At 35.7% G+C, this 17500-nt stretch overlaps 1 protein-coding gene across 1 annotated transcript in view; it reads right to left on the reverse strand.

Moving 5' to 3' along the window:
• Positions 1 to 17500, reverse strand: part of LOC136842852 (lachesin-like) — a 210219-nt gene that overhangs the window by 63349 nt on the left and 129370 nt on the right. Inside the window, exon 3 of the mRNA XM_067110726.1 lies at positions 2766 to 2884. Within this exon, the coding sequence (XP_066966827.1) occupies positions 2766 to 2884 (119 nt within the window). The remainder of the gene's footprint in view (positions 1 to 2765; positions 2885 to 17500) is intronic.

Raw genomic sequence — 17500 nt, forward strand, 5'->3', positions numbered from 1 at the left:
AGTACTAAGATGTACTCAACATCCCCCCCGCTCAAACCACTCCCCCCCCATCGGTGTCCGATTGACCTAGGACAGCCTAGGATCACCGGGGTAGGGAGGAGGGGGAGGGGGGGAAGGGGGAGTAATACGACGGCAATTTAGCGTAACATCCCGAGGATAGGAGGCAATTCCTTCAGGATCACCACTAACTGTGGTCTCCGACACTTTGCTAATCCATACATGATAGTGGCCGGTCTCCTATCCCCAGGGGGAGGGGGCTGGGATGAGGAGGGGGAGGGATACTGGTGGGGAATAAGGGGAGGAGAGGGGGGATGAGTTTGAGAGAGAGAGAGAGAGAGAGAGAGAGATGACAACGAGCAACTTGGAAATGGGAGTGAATTTCCCCTTTTTAGTTTTGTTTGTTGGAAAAGGGTGTGAGTTTTCATGTGCTTGTCCAGTGCATGCGGACACGCTTGTGTGCATGCATTTTGCAGAGACAGACAGAGAGAGAGAGAAATTTCGGTATCTCTTTAAGGGAGTATATCGAATTTTTGCAGGTACAACTCCGGCAAAACAGAAATGAGAGAGAGAGAGAGAGAGAGAGAGAGAGAGAGAGAGAGAGACAAGAATTTTCAATTGTCTCGTAAGGGTAGAATTATCAACCTTTTACAAATAGAGTTTACAAATACAGTTGTGAAGAAAACATTGAAATGAGAGAGAGAGAGAGAGAGAGAGAGAGAGAGAGAGAGAGAGAGAGAGAGAGAGCCAATATTTTCAGTTATCTCTTAGTGGCAGTATATCAACTTTTTACACGTACAGTTGCGGCAAAATATAGAAATGAGAGAGAGAGAGAGAGAGAGAGAGAGAGAGAGAGAGAGAGAGAGAGAGAGAGCAACTTTTTATTTATATATAAATATCAGCTACGGCCTCAGTCTAAAAATTGCGGCGTGAAATGCCTTTTTCAGATAGAGTCGGTAATAGCCTGAAACGGAGCTTAATAAATATTTTTTCGGGTTTAACCCCGTTCCCCGGTTCTAACAAAACCACAAAGGAAATTACATGGATGAAGAATTATTCTGTTTCCATTTTTCATACATTCTTTCAATATAATTTTTTTATTATCGCTGCCATCTGTGCTTTCAGCGTACGTGTATGCAACTCTGTAGCTTACTGTTTTGCTTTCATTTCAAAGTTATTGTTTGATCTTCTTTCAAAAACATTATATTCGGTCAGATTTGCTTGGTGTCAAAACATTGGAATGATGCCGACGGGACAAAGTGCTGCGCGCGCGTGCACACACACATATATGTGTGTATGTATGTATGTATGTATGTATGTATGTATGTATGTATGTATGTATGTATATATATATATATATATATATATATATATATATATATATATATATATATATATATATATATTATACCAAAATTCATTTCTTTCAAAAGAGAATTGTTTGAGAAAAGTCCTACTGTACGTTTCTCCTTTTCTATAACTTCAGGTTCTCTCTCTCTCTCTCTCTCTCTCTCTCTCTCTCTCTCTCTCTCTCTCTCTCTCTCTCTCTCTCTCTCTCTCTCTCTCTATTACAATCATTCTCTCTTCCCTAGGAACATAAGCTTTTCCCCTCAAGAAATTTCTGATTTTAACGGCAAAGAAAACATTTTGTACATCAAGAAAAAATAACACTTGCACATTAACAAACAATACCACCTGCACAATGACAAACAATAACGCCTGCAAATTAACAAACAATAACACCTGCACATTAACAAACAATAACGACTGCACATTGACAAACAGTAACACCTGCACATTAACAAGCAGTAGCACCTGCACATTAACAAGCAATAACACCTGCACATTAACAGACAGTAACTCCTGCAATTTTACAAGCAATAACACCTGCACAATCACAAACAATAACACCTGCACATTAAAAAACAATAACACCTGTACATTTACAAACAATAACATCTGCACATTAGCAAGCAATAACATCTGCACATTAACAAACAGTAATACTTGCACATTGACAAACAATAACTACTGCACATTAACAAACAATAACACTTGCACATGACAAACAATAACTACTGCACATTAACAAACAATAACACTTGCACATTAACAAACAGTAACACCTGACTATTAACAAGCAATAACACATGCATACTAACAAACAATAACACCTGCACATTAACAAGCACTAACACATACACATTAACAAACAATAAGACCTGCACATTAACAATCAATAACACCTGGACATTAACAAACAACAATCTACACATCTTAATAATACCTGCATATTAACAAACAAAACACCTGAACATTATAACACCTGCATATTAACAAACAATAACACCTGAACATTAACAATCAGTTATACTTGCACATTAACAAGCAATGACACCTGCACCTTAACAAGCAATAACACCTGCACGTTAACAAACAGTAACACATAAACGTTAACAAACAATAACACCTGGCACATTAACGAGCAATAACACCTGCAAATTAACAGGCAGAAACATCTGCACATTAACGAACAATACCTGTAAATTAATAATCAATAACACCTGCACATTAATAAGCAATAACATGCACAGTAATAAACAATAAATAACATATAAATTAACAAGTAATAACACTGCACATTAACAAGCAATAACACATGCACGTTAACAAACAATACCACCTGCACATTAACAAACAATTACACCTGCACATTCACAAACAACAACACCTGCATACAACAGAAAACCCGAGATGTCAACACAAACCTTATACTGCCCCAGATGTTTGACGACGCAGGTGAAGGTGATGTCACGCCCTTTGATGATTGTGATGTTGCTGATGGGCTCGGCGAAGATGGGCATGGGCGTGCTCGGGTCGTGCTGGACTGGAGGGCGTTCGAGTCGATCGGAAAAGAGAGGAAAAAAAAAAATTTATTTAATATATATGTATATCGAGGTTATGGTCACGGGTCATTTTGACGGTTGGATCTTAATTTTTTTTTTTTTTTTTTTTTTTGTCATGTACAGGGTAGTGATTTATCTATGTTGGAAGTTATAAGCATGAAATTAATTTTTAGTATATTTTTTTGCGATTTTGAATCGGTAACAGAAGGAAATTATTTAGGAGATTGTGTGTGTGTGTATGTATATATATATATATATATATATATATATATATATATATATATATATATATATATATATATATATATATATATATATATATATATATATATATATATAATATATATATATATATGTATATATTTTTTGACAGTTGTGTCTAATTTTTTGTAATGTAAATTTTAATATACAGGGCAGTGATTTAACTGTATTGGAAGTTATAATAATGAAATTAATTTTTATATATAATTTATATATTTTTTTGCGATTTCGCACTTACAGGAGGCCATTATTTAGGAGATTTTGTGTGATTTTTTTTTTCCTTTTAATGGATCCTGTTGCACCTAGGTTAACCTTTCGGTAATCATCAAAAATAATTCTTCGTCATCATTTTTACGCAAAGGACTTTTATTTTCTAGAAATGGCTGTGTTTACTAAGAAATATACTTGTGTGCTTGTAAGTGCTTGTGTGTTCGTGTGTATGTGTGTAAGGTTCCTTCCTCTCATGCAATCCAATCACATTGCTATCAGCCTCTCGTTCCATTCCTCTCAGTACATTATTTCCTTTCTGTGATGGTGACATTGTCCCCCCCAATCCATATCCCCCTCCTCCCCCCTCAACCTGCCTCCTATCATGCCTGCCCCTCCAAACCACACACACGCACACGCACACACACACACACCACCGAACCCCAAACTACAATAACATGCCTTTCCCCTCCTGCCTATTGTTCTCCCACGGGCACTCATTTAATCAATCAGATTTGCATATATATTTATTTGGTGTATGTGTGTGTGTTTGTGTATGTGTATGTGTTTGTGTGTATGTGTGTGTGACAGTGTGTGTGTGTGCGTGCGAGCGCGAGCGCGCCGTTTTGTTGGTCTCTGTAGTTTTGGCGGGATATTCGTCCTTATTCTGGCGGAAAGTTGCGCGCCAAATTCTAACCCTTTACTCTCCCCACCCCCTTCATTCCTCCCCAATCATCCACCCTTCTCCCCTCCTCCCCAAATCATCCACCCTTCTCTCCCTCATCCCCCAACAATCCACCCTTCCACTACATCCTCCCCCAGCAATAACCCTCTCCCCCTCCCCCAACCAACAATCTCTCCCGCGGTCTATTTTGGCGGGAAAGCTGCTGCCTGCCGCGGTCGCCGGCCATGAGGGATCCAGCGATCAGATTGAAACATTAGCTTAATTTGTTTGCATTATGGGGCGAGTTACGACGCCGTGCGGACTGTATGATGGTCACGCCGGCCAGGGGAGGACGCGGCAGGACATGCCGCCGGGTCCCGGGATGAAGGAACGTGCGTGTCCTTTGAAAAAAAGGAATTATTATACGGGAGAATGTTTGAGCTGGAATTAGGACGTTAGGGCGATGATTATAAGGTTGAAAGGAAGGATTATCAGAGCTTTACATTTACGTATCGTATGCGAAAGTGCGGCTGGATAAATGAATATAAAAAATAAGTTGATGGTTTATACAGTAATGTTGTGGGTTTTTTATTGATTTATTGTTATTATTATTATTATTTTTATTATTATTATTATTTGTCTGTGTGGAAATTTGGAAATTGAAATTATTACGGAGATTTCCTGTAATAAATGACACAAAAATTCACTGACTAGTCAGAGCTAGGGGTGAGACTTCCCGTAGGGGGGTAGTCCCGTCAGTACACCTCAACGGGTGCACTGTAGGCATTACCAAAGGTTCTTTGCAGCGTCCCATCGGCCCCTAGCTGCAACCCCTTTCGTTCCTTTTACTGCACCTCCTCTTATATTATCTTTCTTCCATCTTGCTGTCCACCCTCTCAATTATTTCATAGTGCACCTGCGAGATTTTCCTGCTCTTACACCTTTGTAACTTTTACTGCCAATTTTCCTGTCAGCGCTGAATGATCTCATAGGTCACAGAGCTTGGCCTTTGGCCTAAACTCTGTATTCCATTCCATTCCATTCGAGGGTGAGACTAGACATTAGACTAAGTATTAGACAGAATTCGCACTATACGATTACAAAGAAAATATGAAACTCAGAAGTGTATCATTGTTGGAAGAAAATAAAAAAAATTATTAATAAATTCTCTCTCTCTCTCTCTCTCTCTCTCTCTCTCTCTCTCTCTCTCTCTCTCTCTCTCTCTCTCTCCTTCTTCTTCTTCTTCCTCTATATTACATCACAACAATGATTCTAAATATTTGGTTGCTATACATCCATTACTATTTTTTTCCTCAGTTCGTAACTTTTTGGTAAAGTAATAGTTTAACTACAACATTTTCAACAGCCACAACCCTTGTTTTACACGTTCAAAGAATATTTAGATCTGATAATAATAATAATATTATTATTATTATTATTATTATTATTATTATTATTATTATTATTATTATTATTATTATAGTAATAAACTGCACCAGAACTCCAAATGTATTTCCAAGATTATGATTCCTGTCTAAGGTTACTGTTATTTTTTTTGCAGTATGGCGTCGCAACGAGTACGGTCGTCGACGAGACAGGGACTTGTAAGTAGAACTTCTTTCCATATAAACTTCAAATGATTGTGCGTATTATTAAAGTTATATTTTGTACAATTTTGTCGTATTGTCGTTTCTAATAACTAGGCGATAACACGTATTTTTCTTCCCATAACATGTGGTAAACGTTATGTGGATGTACCATACACATATAGTGTATGTGTATGTATCCTACACATGCGAAGTGTTGCCTGCTATGCTTTATATATATATATATATATATATATATATATATATATATATATATATATATATATACACATACACATATATATGTATATATATATATATATATATGTGTGTGTGTGTGTGTATTTATATTATAAATATATATATACATATAAATAAATGTACGTATATCTGTATATATACATACGTATAAATATATGTATTTACATTATAATTATATATATAATAAATATAATATAGACTATATATATACACATACACACACAATTTTGTATTATTATCAAGACGGGTATACAAGTATGGATAGGGACATTAAGCCAAGAGGTACCCCACACCATCGCCCCCTCTCTCTCTCTCTCTCTCTCTCTCTCTCTCTCTCTGTGAAGATACACCTGTCTACATAAAGGCTGACTTCACGGAGATATGGACAACCGGTCCATCCATTGACTCGATTTGAGAGATAATGGATATTGACTTATTGTCTTGGAAAGGAGACGTAGTGGGTGGTGATTATAGGGGTGGAGTGGAGGTTGGTTGGAGTGAACGGGATGTTGAAATGGGTAGTTGTGGGAGAATAGGAATAAGGACGAGCTTGTGAATGTGGTGGTGTTTATTATACAACATTATACCGAGAGACTAGGAATTTGTTTGTTTTGAGTTCCTGTTAAGAAAATACCGACATAAAGGGATTATTATAGTATATATATATAATATATATTATATATATATATATATATATATATATATATATATATATATATATATATATATATATATATATATATATATATACCAGTGAACAGGGTACAAAAAAAGTAGTGTCCGAAATATATGGATGCCACTTTTATATAGTGTTTTTATGGGCCTCTTTATCTTCGTAGTGTACTATTTGATTAGGGTAAAATAAATTCATATAATATATACATATACAGTATATACATGTATACATATATGTGTTATATATAACTACATATATATACAGTATTATATATATATGTGTGTATATATATACACACACCAAAAATTAAGAAAAATTTCAACTTCACTGGCAGAGAAAAATATAAATCTTGAAAGTTACTGAAATAAACGAGGTCTGGATAAGGTGAAACAACGGATGAATAAATATGATCGCAGGAGGTTTAGGTCTGTAGAGAGAACGGGAGAACTTACATTGACTAGAAGGTACTTAAGCAAATGCTGAGTTCTAGAGTTTAACAATGGCAAAGTTTTTAACCATAATGAGCGTAGATAAGTCTAGAGGAACGACATTTGGCCTAAGAAAGAAGTTAAAAGATTTATATAATGCTGACGATATATATAGACAGAATTATGAAGTAGCGTTGGAGTTGATGACGTTTTTACAACAGAATGTCTTAATTGAACATTTTTTTTTTTTTTGGACAACTGGTTTTATTCAACGACAACTTTCTTTTTCGAAGAATAAAAAAAGAGATATTTTTATGTTATGTTTTAATGAGAGCGCGTGAGTTTTTTTATGTATATATGAAATAAGTAAGAAAGACTGATCATTGGTGAGCGTCGCCATTCTGCAGAATGCAATCAAACAGTCAGTTAGTTAAGACTTTTTTTAAATATAAAAAGTAAGATCTTTTATATATATATATATATATATATATATATATATATATATATATATATATATATATATATATATATATATATATAAACATAATACGTAACAGAGAGAGAGAGAGAGAGAGAGAGAGACTGCTCTCACCAATTAATATCATCTTTGGGTCGCGTGCTATCGTTTTAGATCTTCGCCTATCATCCAATTACGACGCGAGGAGGTTCTGGAATATTGGTCTCTCTCTCTCTCTCTCTCTCTCTCTCTCTCTCTCTCTCTCTCTCTCTCTCTCTCTCTTATTATTATTATTATTATTATTATTATTATTATTATTATTATTATTATTATTATTATTATTATTTCCACAAACACTTTTCTGTGTGGTTTTAGATTTCATGGTTTTGTCTACAGTACAGATAATCAACTTTATACTTGTTAATATTATCTCCTTTAATATCCATTTATTCATGGTATGCAAATGAGACAAATGATAATACGGGCTCAAGAAATAATGATCAATTTATGACATTTTATTTTAGAAAGTTTCACATTAATACAGTACAGTTATTTACGACATGTAATTGTGTTAGATGAAAATGTGACATACAGTTTCAGATAGTTTCACATTAATACAATTATTTACCATATGTAAACGAGACAGATGTAAATATGGCCTCAATAAACAAATATTAATTTATGACATTCAATTTTAGATAGTTTCATATTAATCCAATTATTTACGATATTTAAATGAGATGGATGTAAATATGGGATAAAAAACAATTATCAATTCATGACATCTAACTTTTAGGTAGTTGAACATTAATACAACCATTTGTATCCTCCGTAGAATAGGACCACTATTCTATATCCTCCTTAGAATAAGACTTCTATTCTGTATCCTCCTTAGAATAGGACCTCTAAACTATATCCTCCTTATAGTAGGACCTCTATTTTATATCCTCCAGAGAATAGGACCTCTATTCTATATCCTCCTTAGAAAAGGACCTCTATTCAATATCCATCCTCCTTAGAATAAGACTTGTATTCTGTATCCTCCTTAGAATAGGACCTCTATTCAATATCATCCTTAGAATAGGACCTCTATTCTGTATCCTCCTTAGAATAGGACCTCTATTCAATATCATCCTTAGAATAGGACCTCTATTCTGTATCCTCCTTAGAATAGGACCTCTATTCTGTATCCTCCTTAGAATAGGACCTCTATTTTATATCCTCCTTAGAGTAGGACCTCTATTCCATATTCTCCTTAGAGTAGGACCTCTATTCTAAATCCTCCTTAGAATAGGACCTCTATTCTGTATCCTCCTTAGAATAGGACCTCTATTCTATATCCTCCTTAGAGTAGGACCTCTATTCCATATTCTCCTTAGAGTAGGACCTCTATTCTGTATCCTCCTTAGAATAGGACCCCTATTCTATATCCTCCTTAGAGTAGGACCTCTATTCCATATCCTTCTTAGAATAGGACCTCTATTCTATATCCTCCTTAGAGTAGGACCTCTATTCTATATCCTCCTTAGAATAGGACCCCTATTCTATATCCTCCTTAGAGTAAGACCTCTATTCTGTATCCTCCTTAGAATAGGACCTCTATTCTATATCCTCCTTAGAGTAGGACCTCTATTCTAAATCCTCCTTAGAATAGGACCTCTATTCAATATCCATCCTCCTTACAGTAGGACTTGTATTCTGTATCCTCCTTAGAATAGGACCTGTATTCCATATCCTCCTTAGAGTAAGACCTCTATTCTATATCCTCCTTAGAATAGGACCTCTATTCTATATCCTCCTTAGAGTAGGACCTCTATTCCATATCCTCCTTAGAATAGGACCTCTATTCTATATCATCCTTAGAATAGGACCTCTGTTCAATATCCTCTTTAGAATAGGACCTCTATTCAATATCCTCTTTAGAATAGGACCTTTATTCTTTATCCTCCTTAGAATAGGACCTCTATTCTATATCCTCCCTAGAATAGGACCTCTGTTCTACTGTATATCCTCCTGAGAATAGACCTTCTACTCTACATTCTTCTTAGAATAGGGCCTCTATCCTGTATCCTCTTTAGAATGGGACCTCTAATTTATCTCCTCCTTAGAGTAGGACCTTTGTTCTATATCCTCCTTAGAATAGGACCTCAATTCTGTATTCTCCTTAGAATACGAAAGCCCTAGATGATATATACTCTTTGAGAATTGGACCTCCATTAGATTAGTGGGCTCCTTAGAATAGGACCTCTATTCTATATCCTCCTTAGCATAGGACTCCTATTCTATAACCTCCTTAGAGTAGGACCTCTATTCCATATCCTCCTTAGAATAGGACCTCTATTCTCAGTTACGATTCCTGCTCCTGGTAGGTATATAACCTTCTGTGAGATACACGCACCTTCACGCTATCTGTTTATAAAGCAGATTGGGCTCGTTAATAGCCAGGGCTTTGTGGATTTAAAAGCTCTGTCTGTCTGTGTGTCCATGTCTTTGTTAAGGTCCACTTCGTGGAGTCATCAGTCAGAGATAATTTTTTTTTTTTTTGATTGAAAAGGAGAGATGATGGATAATTGAATTTAATGATTGAACATTTTGGTGTCGTCCTATAAAATGTAAAATATACTGAAATATATTTCATTTTAACTCTATGTCTCTCTATATTAAACTTCTCTCTCCTGCATAATTAATTGCTCCTGATTACTGCACGTCATAACAGGATGGTATATAATGGTGATTTTTATTTATAAAAATATTATAATATATTCAAGGATATATATCCTATATCTGCAGCTATAGAATAAAAATATATATTATAGATACCATCCTATTAAATGAAGTGTAGATTAGTATATATATACATATATATATATATATATATATATATATTAAAATATCACAAGGTTCAAAACATGTTCCAAAGAATTACCCACTGGTTGAAAAACCATACCTAATTTTTTTTAAGTTGAAAAGGAGTGCAAAATTTAATTTAATGTTTGAACATTTTAAGACCATTCGATAAAATGTAAAATATATTGAAATATATTTGCATTTTAACATATGTATATATATCTATATATATATTAAACTTCATCACCTGCATAATTAATTGCTCCGTGCATTAATGCAATTAATAAACAGGATGGTATGTAATGGTGATTTTTATTTCAAAAAAAATATTACAATTTTTCAAGGACTCTTCTGTCCTCATCGTCTGGTAGCCGTAGAATAAAAATCTCTGTTATAGATACCATCCTATTAAATGAAGTCCTGTTATTAGTGTGTATATATATATATATATATATATATATATATATATATATATATATATATATATATATATATATATATATCACAAGATTCAAAAGGAATAAAGAATTGCCCTTTGCTTGAAAAGACGCGTTGTTTACAGCTCCTTTCATGTAAATGTTTTTCTATTTATTCCTTTGCCTGTGTGTGCGCGTCTCTCCGAATTCTTCTTCTTCTTCTTCTTCTTCTTCCCATTTTTCTCCCCTATTCCTTTTATTGTTCCCTCCTCTCTCGCCAATTTCCGCGTCGTTCACTTCTCCCGTATATTTCTTTTCCCACTTCTCTTATTCTCTGGCTCTTCCCCAGTTCTTTGTTTCACTTCGATTCTCTTTTGTTTCTTTTTCGTCTTCGTCGTCGTCGTCTCTCTCTCTCTCGCTCTCTCTCTCTCTCTCTTCCTTTTCTCTCTTTACGCTTCCATTATGTTTTTCTGCCTTTTTGTCTTTTGTTTCATTTCCTCTTTGGGTCCTTTCTTTTAGCTTTCTTCATATTATATGTCTTTATATTTATATATTTCTTTTAGCTTTATATATATATATATATATTTATTATATAAATATATATATATATATATATATATATATATATATATATATATATATATATTAAAGGTTTTTTTTCTTTTTTTCTGAAGTTGAACGAGGTACATCGTGAGAATCCGTTTGATATGTCGAAATGTCTCTCATTCATTTTTTAGTTTTCTGTAAAAGAAAATTATTGTGCCGGCTGTGTCTGTCCGTCCTCACTTTTTTCTGTCCGCACTTTTTCTTTCCGCCCTCAGATCTTAAAATCTACTGAGGCTAGAGGGCTGCAAATTGGTATGTTGATCGGCCACCCTCCAATCATCAAACATGCCAAATTGCAGCCCTCTGGCCTCAGTAGTTTTTATTTTATTTTAGGTTAAAGTTAGCCACGATCGCGCTTCTGGCAACGATATAGGATAGGATACCGAAAGATAGAACTATTTTCGGTGGCCTTGCTTATACGCTGTACAGAAAACTCGATTGCGCCGAAGAAACTTCGGCGCATTTATACTTCTTTTTTTTTCCCAGATTGGCTTCCATATGTCATAGACAGAATTGGGTCTTACATAGGAGCCAAAAAACTTTGGGTATACATAGGCAAGTTTAAAAAGAAATACCTGAATTTAAATCCTCCGAATGGAGATTTAATAAAAATCCGATAAGAAAAAAAGCAATTTAAGAAAAAATATTATTTGAGATACAAAATTCGTTCTTACGTAGAAACTAAAAAAAAAATCCTTGGGAACACAAAGGTAATATTAAAAGATCCCTGAATTTGCGCTCGCAAATGGAGGTATAAGAGAAATTTAACAAGGGAAGAAAAATTAGCTAAAAAAAGGGGGAATTAATGAGGTGCAGAACTGCTTCTTACGTAGAACCCAAAAGTAGCTTTGGGAATACAAAGGGAAGTTGTAAGAAAATCCCAGAATTTTTCCGTCGAAATGGAGGTATAAGCGAAATTTAATAAAAGAACAAGTAAAAATGCGCCGAAGTTTCTTCGGCACAATCGAGTTTTCTGTACAGCCGCTACAGCGTATAATCAAGGCCACCGAAAATAGATCTATCTTTTGGTGGTCTTGGTATAATGCTGTATGAGCCGAGGCCAATGAAACTTTAACCACGGCCCGGTGGTGGCCTGTACTATATTGTTACCAAAATCACGATTATGGCTAACTTTAACCTTGAATAAAATAAAAACTACTGAGGCTAGAGGGCTGCAATTTGGTACGTTTGATGATTGGAGGGTGGATGATCAACATACCAATTTGCAACCCTCTAGCCTCAGTAGTTTTCAAGATCTGAGGGCGGACAGAAAAAAATGTGAACAGAATAGAGAGCGGACGGACAGACAAAGCCGTCACAATAGTTTTCTTTTACAGAAACCTAAACGTTAGCTAACAGAAAGAAAGACGATTATTTGAGCACAAAATTGGGGGGTTTTTTTAGAGGAAAAAAATCTTTAGGAATACAAAGGAAAATTTAAAAAAAAAAAAAAAAAAAAAAAAAAAAGAAAAAAAAAGCAGAATTTATGCATCCAAATGGATGCTTGAAAAAATGTGATAAGGAAAGCAAATTAACCAAAGGAAAAACAGATTATGGGTGCAGAATTAGTTTTTACATAGAACCCGAAAAAACTTTGGGAATACAAAGAAAAGTTTGATCAAATTCCCAGGATTTATGGGTCGGAAAAATTAGATAAAGAAAAAAAAATTAGCTAAAGAAAAAAAACATTATTTGAGACACAAAATTGGCCTTAAACAGAAACCAGAAGCATTTTGGGAACACAAAGGAAAGTAGAACAAATTCCCAGGATTTGTGGGTCGGAATGGAGATGCAAGAAAAATTAGATAAAGAAAGAAAAAGATATTATTGGCCTTAAACAGAAACCAGAACAACTTTGGGAACACAATGGAAGATAGAAAAAATCTCAAAAAAGTTCGATAAGGAAAGGAAAATTACCTAAAGGAAAAAAAAAATAATAATTTGTGGCTGAGGACAAAGTAAACCTTATGATTAATGTAATTTCGTAATAAACGGACCTTGCCATAGAGTTTTGCCCCGGTGTCAAGTTTCGATTAACTCGAAAGACACCTCGGAAACCCCCCGTCGATATATCTAATTTGAAAGTTATTGCAACGCCAGGGTAACTTTCTGTCAGTCAATCAATTATAATCAGTCAGACGCTGAGGCGAATTCGCGGAGGAAACTTGTTGGGACACGTCGCTTCGATGGTCAAATTGATGTGTGTGTATGTGGGATTTTGAAAGCATTTATATATATATATATATATATATATATAATATATATATATATATATATATATATATATATATATATATATATATATATATATATATATATATGTGTACATACATATGTGTGTGTGTGTGTGTATTTCTAACTCACGTCGGGACCAAACCCCGCGGTGTTTCAAGTGAGAGTCCAGGGCGTTAGCAATTCGCCCGCATAGGGCTGTCAGTTGAAAGACCGGTGTTCGGTTCTGATGTGAGTCAGGAAATTATTTCTGCGAAACACGTTCCCGTGTATTAATTTCCGCCGTATATATATATATATACAAATGGGATTAGCTAAGTACCTTGATAGTCAATTACAGATAAACTTTCTGTAGAGCTACCGTTAATTCTCGCTTTTTTTTAACGCATGTATCAATGAAAATTCATATGAAAACTGGTTATTAAGTACCGATATTTCGATATCAGAAACTTCTAGCTTTTTTTAACGCATGTGACCAACCCGTTTTCGATATTTTTTATTATTATTATTTTATTATTTTAACTCCATAAGGAATCTGGAGTTTCAGTCGTTTGTTGCCAAATGAAAAGCCATTATTTCGCTCTACAGTTAGAGCTCTGCTTGTTACCCTCAATCTCGCCTTTGCAGTTTCGAAATACGTAAGACATTTACGATTTAAGATTCAATAGTCTTTTTTTAACACATAATATATTTGTTATTATTATTATTATTATTATTATTATTATTATTATTATTATTATTATTATGATGATGATGATGATGATGATGATGATGACCACTGTTCATATGGAACAATCCCACCACAGGGGCCACTGAAATTCAAGCTTCCAAAGAATATTGTGGCGTTCATTCGACAGAATTAACAGAAGGTAATGGGAAACACAGAACGAGATCACTTATTAGGAAAACAGATAAATTAAACAAATGTAAGTAGAACATTAAAATACAAGGAGAATTGTATTAGGGTAGTAATGCATTGCACCTTCGCTTGAACTTCTGAAGTTCCAGCTGCACGATATCTGCCGTCAGTTCTGAATGTCCTGTGAGGTAGAAAGCTGCCTTTGCATTCAATCTCATATTAAGCGTACGATTTGCAATTGCTTGCAGTCTGTGTATTTATCAATTTGTTTACTTATTTTATTTCTAATAACCTGTCTCTTCTTTCTGTATATCCTGTTACTTTCTGTTACTTCTTCTTTGAACTCTTCTGTGGAAGTTTGAGTTTCAAGTCAATGGCTTTGGAAGTTTGAGTTTCAAGTCAATGGCCCCTTTGGTGGGCTTGTTCCGTATGAAGAGGGTTCATCTTCTTAATAATAATAATAATAATAATAATAATAATAATAATAATAATAATAATAATAATAAGGCAAAGAGCTTCATAATAATCAGCAACGGTCACTAGTGGATCAATTCGAAAACCACCAAGAATAATTTCAGGGTAAAAGCGATGCCATAAAATTCTCCCTCACAATAAATATGAATGTTTACACTTGCATTCAAATAAAAGAGAATATTATCATTCTAACAAAATGTAACCAAAGTAAATCCAGGGCTCGAGGAACGAGAATAAAAAAAAAGAAAAATATAAAAAAAAACATTCAATTTTCTCCCGAGGGAAACTTGACTGAATCAAAGTGCCTTTGACTATCGAGGCATTCTTCTCCGCCTTCCGAACATGTTCAGACATGTGTCACCCGATGGCTCCCCTCTGGAATGCTGTTCGATCAAGATCGCAGGTCTCTCTCTCTCTCTCTCTCTCTCTCTCTCTCTCTCTCTCTCTCTCTCTCTCTCTCGCTTCAGTGTTAATTGTGATCTGGGTGTGATGGGCGTTTATTGTTTCGTTTTTAAGAGTTTCTCTTGCATACCATACTCAGACTCTCTCTCTCTCTCTCTCTCTCTCTCTCTCTCTCTCTCTCTCTCTTTCATGTTCCTAAAATATTCGTCTCCACTATTCTCATGCCTTGTATTTTGTCTTTTACAAGCCTTGCTTCTAGACCTATAGTACTTTCCTTTTTCCACTGCTCTCTCTCTCTCTCTCTCTCTCTCTCTCTCTCTCTCTCTCTCTCTCTCTCTTCTTCTTCTTCTTCTTCTTCTTCTTCTACCAGTTTCTCCCCTCCACTCTTCTAGACCTATCGGCATCTCCTTTCTCTCTCTCTCTCTCTCTCTCTCTCTCTCTCTCTCTCTCTCTCTCTCTCTCTTCTTCTCTTCTTCTTCTTCTTCTTCTTCTTCTTCTTCTTCTTCTTCTTCTCCCAGTTTCTTCTTCTTTTTCTTCCTCCCAGTTTCTTCTTCTCCACTTTTCTTCTCTCCTATCACTCCTCCTCCTCCTCCTCCTCCTCCTCCTCCTCCTCCTCCTCCTCCTCCTCCTCCTCCTCCTCCTCCTCCTCCTCCTCCTCCTCCGCTCTTCCATTACTAACTCTCGACAGCGAATTAAACTTTGGTCGTGGTTAACCACCCGGCGCTTAATGTCACTTCCCGTCGGCCGGATTTCTTGACGCTAATCTCCCCCAGTAATCGCCACGAATCCTAAAGATGCTTGATTGATTTCTAATGTCCTGTTTGTTGCATCTTTCGGTGGGGGGAGGAGGTGGAGGGGGAAGGGGTGGGGATACAACGGAGAGAAAGAGGGATACATATTATAGACCAGAGGTGGGGTAGAATTGGCTGGAGAAACCTCTTAGCCTGGGGAGGGGAGTTGATGGTGAGACAGGGAGGGGACGGGGGGTGGGTGTGTCAGAGGATTGCATTGTGCCGAAGACAGTATAGCGTTCTTTGGGAATGAGAAGGCAAAGGGGATGGATGGGGGGGAAATAGGAATGGGAATAGGAATAGGAAGTTCCCGGACGTTCCCCGTCGAGATGCGTCGCTGATGATCTCACACCCGGAAACCTTCGAGATATTTGCGTTAATTGCGACGAATGGCAACTTATTTCATTAGGCTGTTGGGATCGTTTTCGGGGCCGCTGGAATGGGAATGGTTGCGTCAGGTGAACGACGACGACGACGACGTCGGTGATTTGCGTCGAATGACGACGATGACTAGGTGATTTGGAAGTGCAAGGAAATCACAAAAGCCTAGAGCGAAGATAGATTAAAAATAGACTCATGTTTCCCAATGAGCTGTTGGTATTCTGAAGCCATGATTAGACCAATGAGCGTTTGTGTTAGAGCGCGCTACAATGAGGATTTATTTTCGTATGATAATGAGCATGCTTATGGGTCGTTAGGATTTAAGATAATGAGGATGTCTGGCGCTCCTAGAGAGGATAAGCCGTTTGTAACAGCTACTTGTTCGTTCCTGAGAGCTACCTTGGCAAAGAGGAGGTTGCTGCAAGCTCTCTCCGGGATCAGGCAATTAGGCCATAAATGCTGCTCTGTATTGTACAAGAAGGAAAACTATTAAGACACACATATACACACACACACACATATACATATATATATATATATATATATATATATATATATATATATATATATATATATATATATACATTTAACGTATATATTTCTAGGATTTAGATTAGATTTCAGGTTTTGCAGTGACAAGCGTATCCAAAAATGGTGGAAGATTCGAGAAGTTAAGAGGGCATTGTGGCTATTACAGTTACATACGTATCTGGTAAAAAGTGACCAGTAGATTCTGTATATATATATATATATATATATATATATATATATATATATATATATATATATATATATATATATATATATATAATATTTTTATGTATATATGTGTGTATGTGTCTTCATACACTTTGAAATTTATTGAAAGTCCCTTAAAAGTGAAATCAGCATCCGAAAGCAATAATTCAGAGTGCTGCTTTAGGAGTGTGTACACTTATTGATGCGAACAGAATGGATTAACTAGAATGATAATAGATGCAACAGGGACTAACGATTTGGCATCAATTAGAGACGATAATAATCTTGCTGATTTACGAGAATAGAAAAGC

This window comes from Macrobrachium rosenbergii, chromosome 10, assembly GCF_040412425.1.
Source record: "Macrobrachium rosenbergii isolate ZJJX-2024 chromosome 10, ASM4041242v1, whole genome shotgun sequence".
NCBI lineage: Eukaryota > Metazoa > Arthropoda > Malacostraca > Decapoda > Palaemonidae > Macrobrachium > Macrobrachium rosenbergii.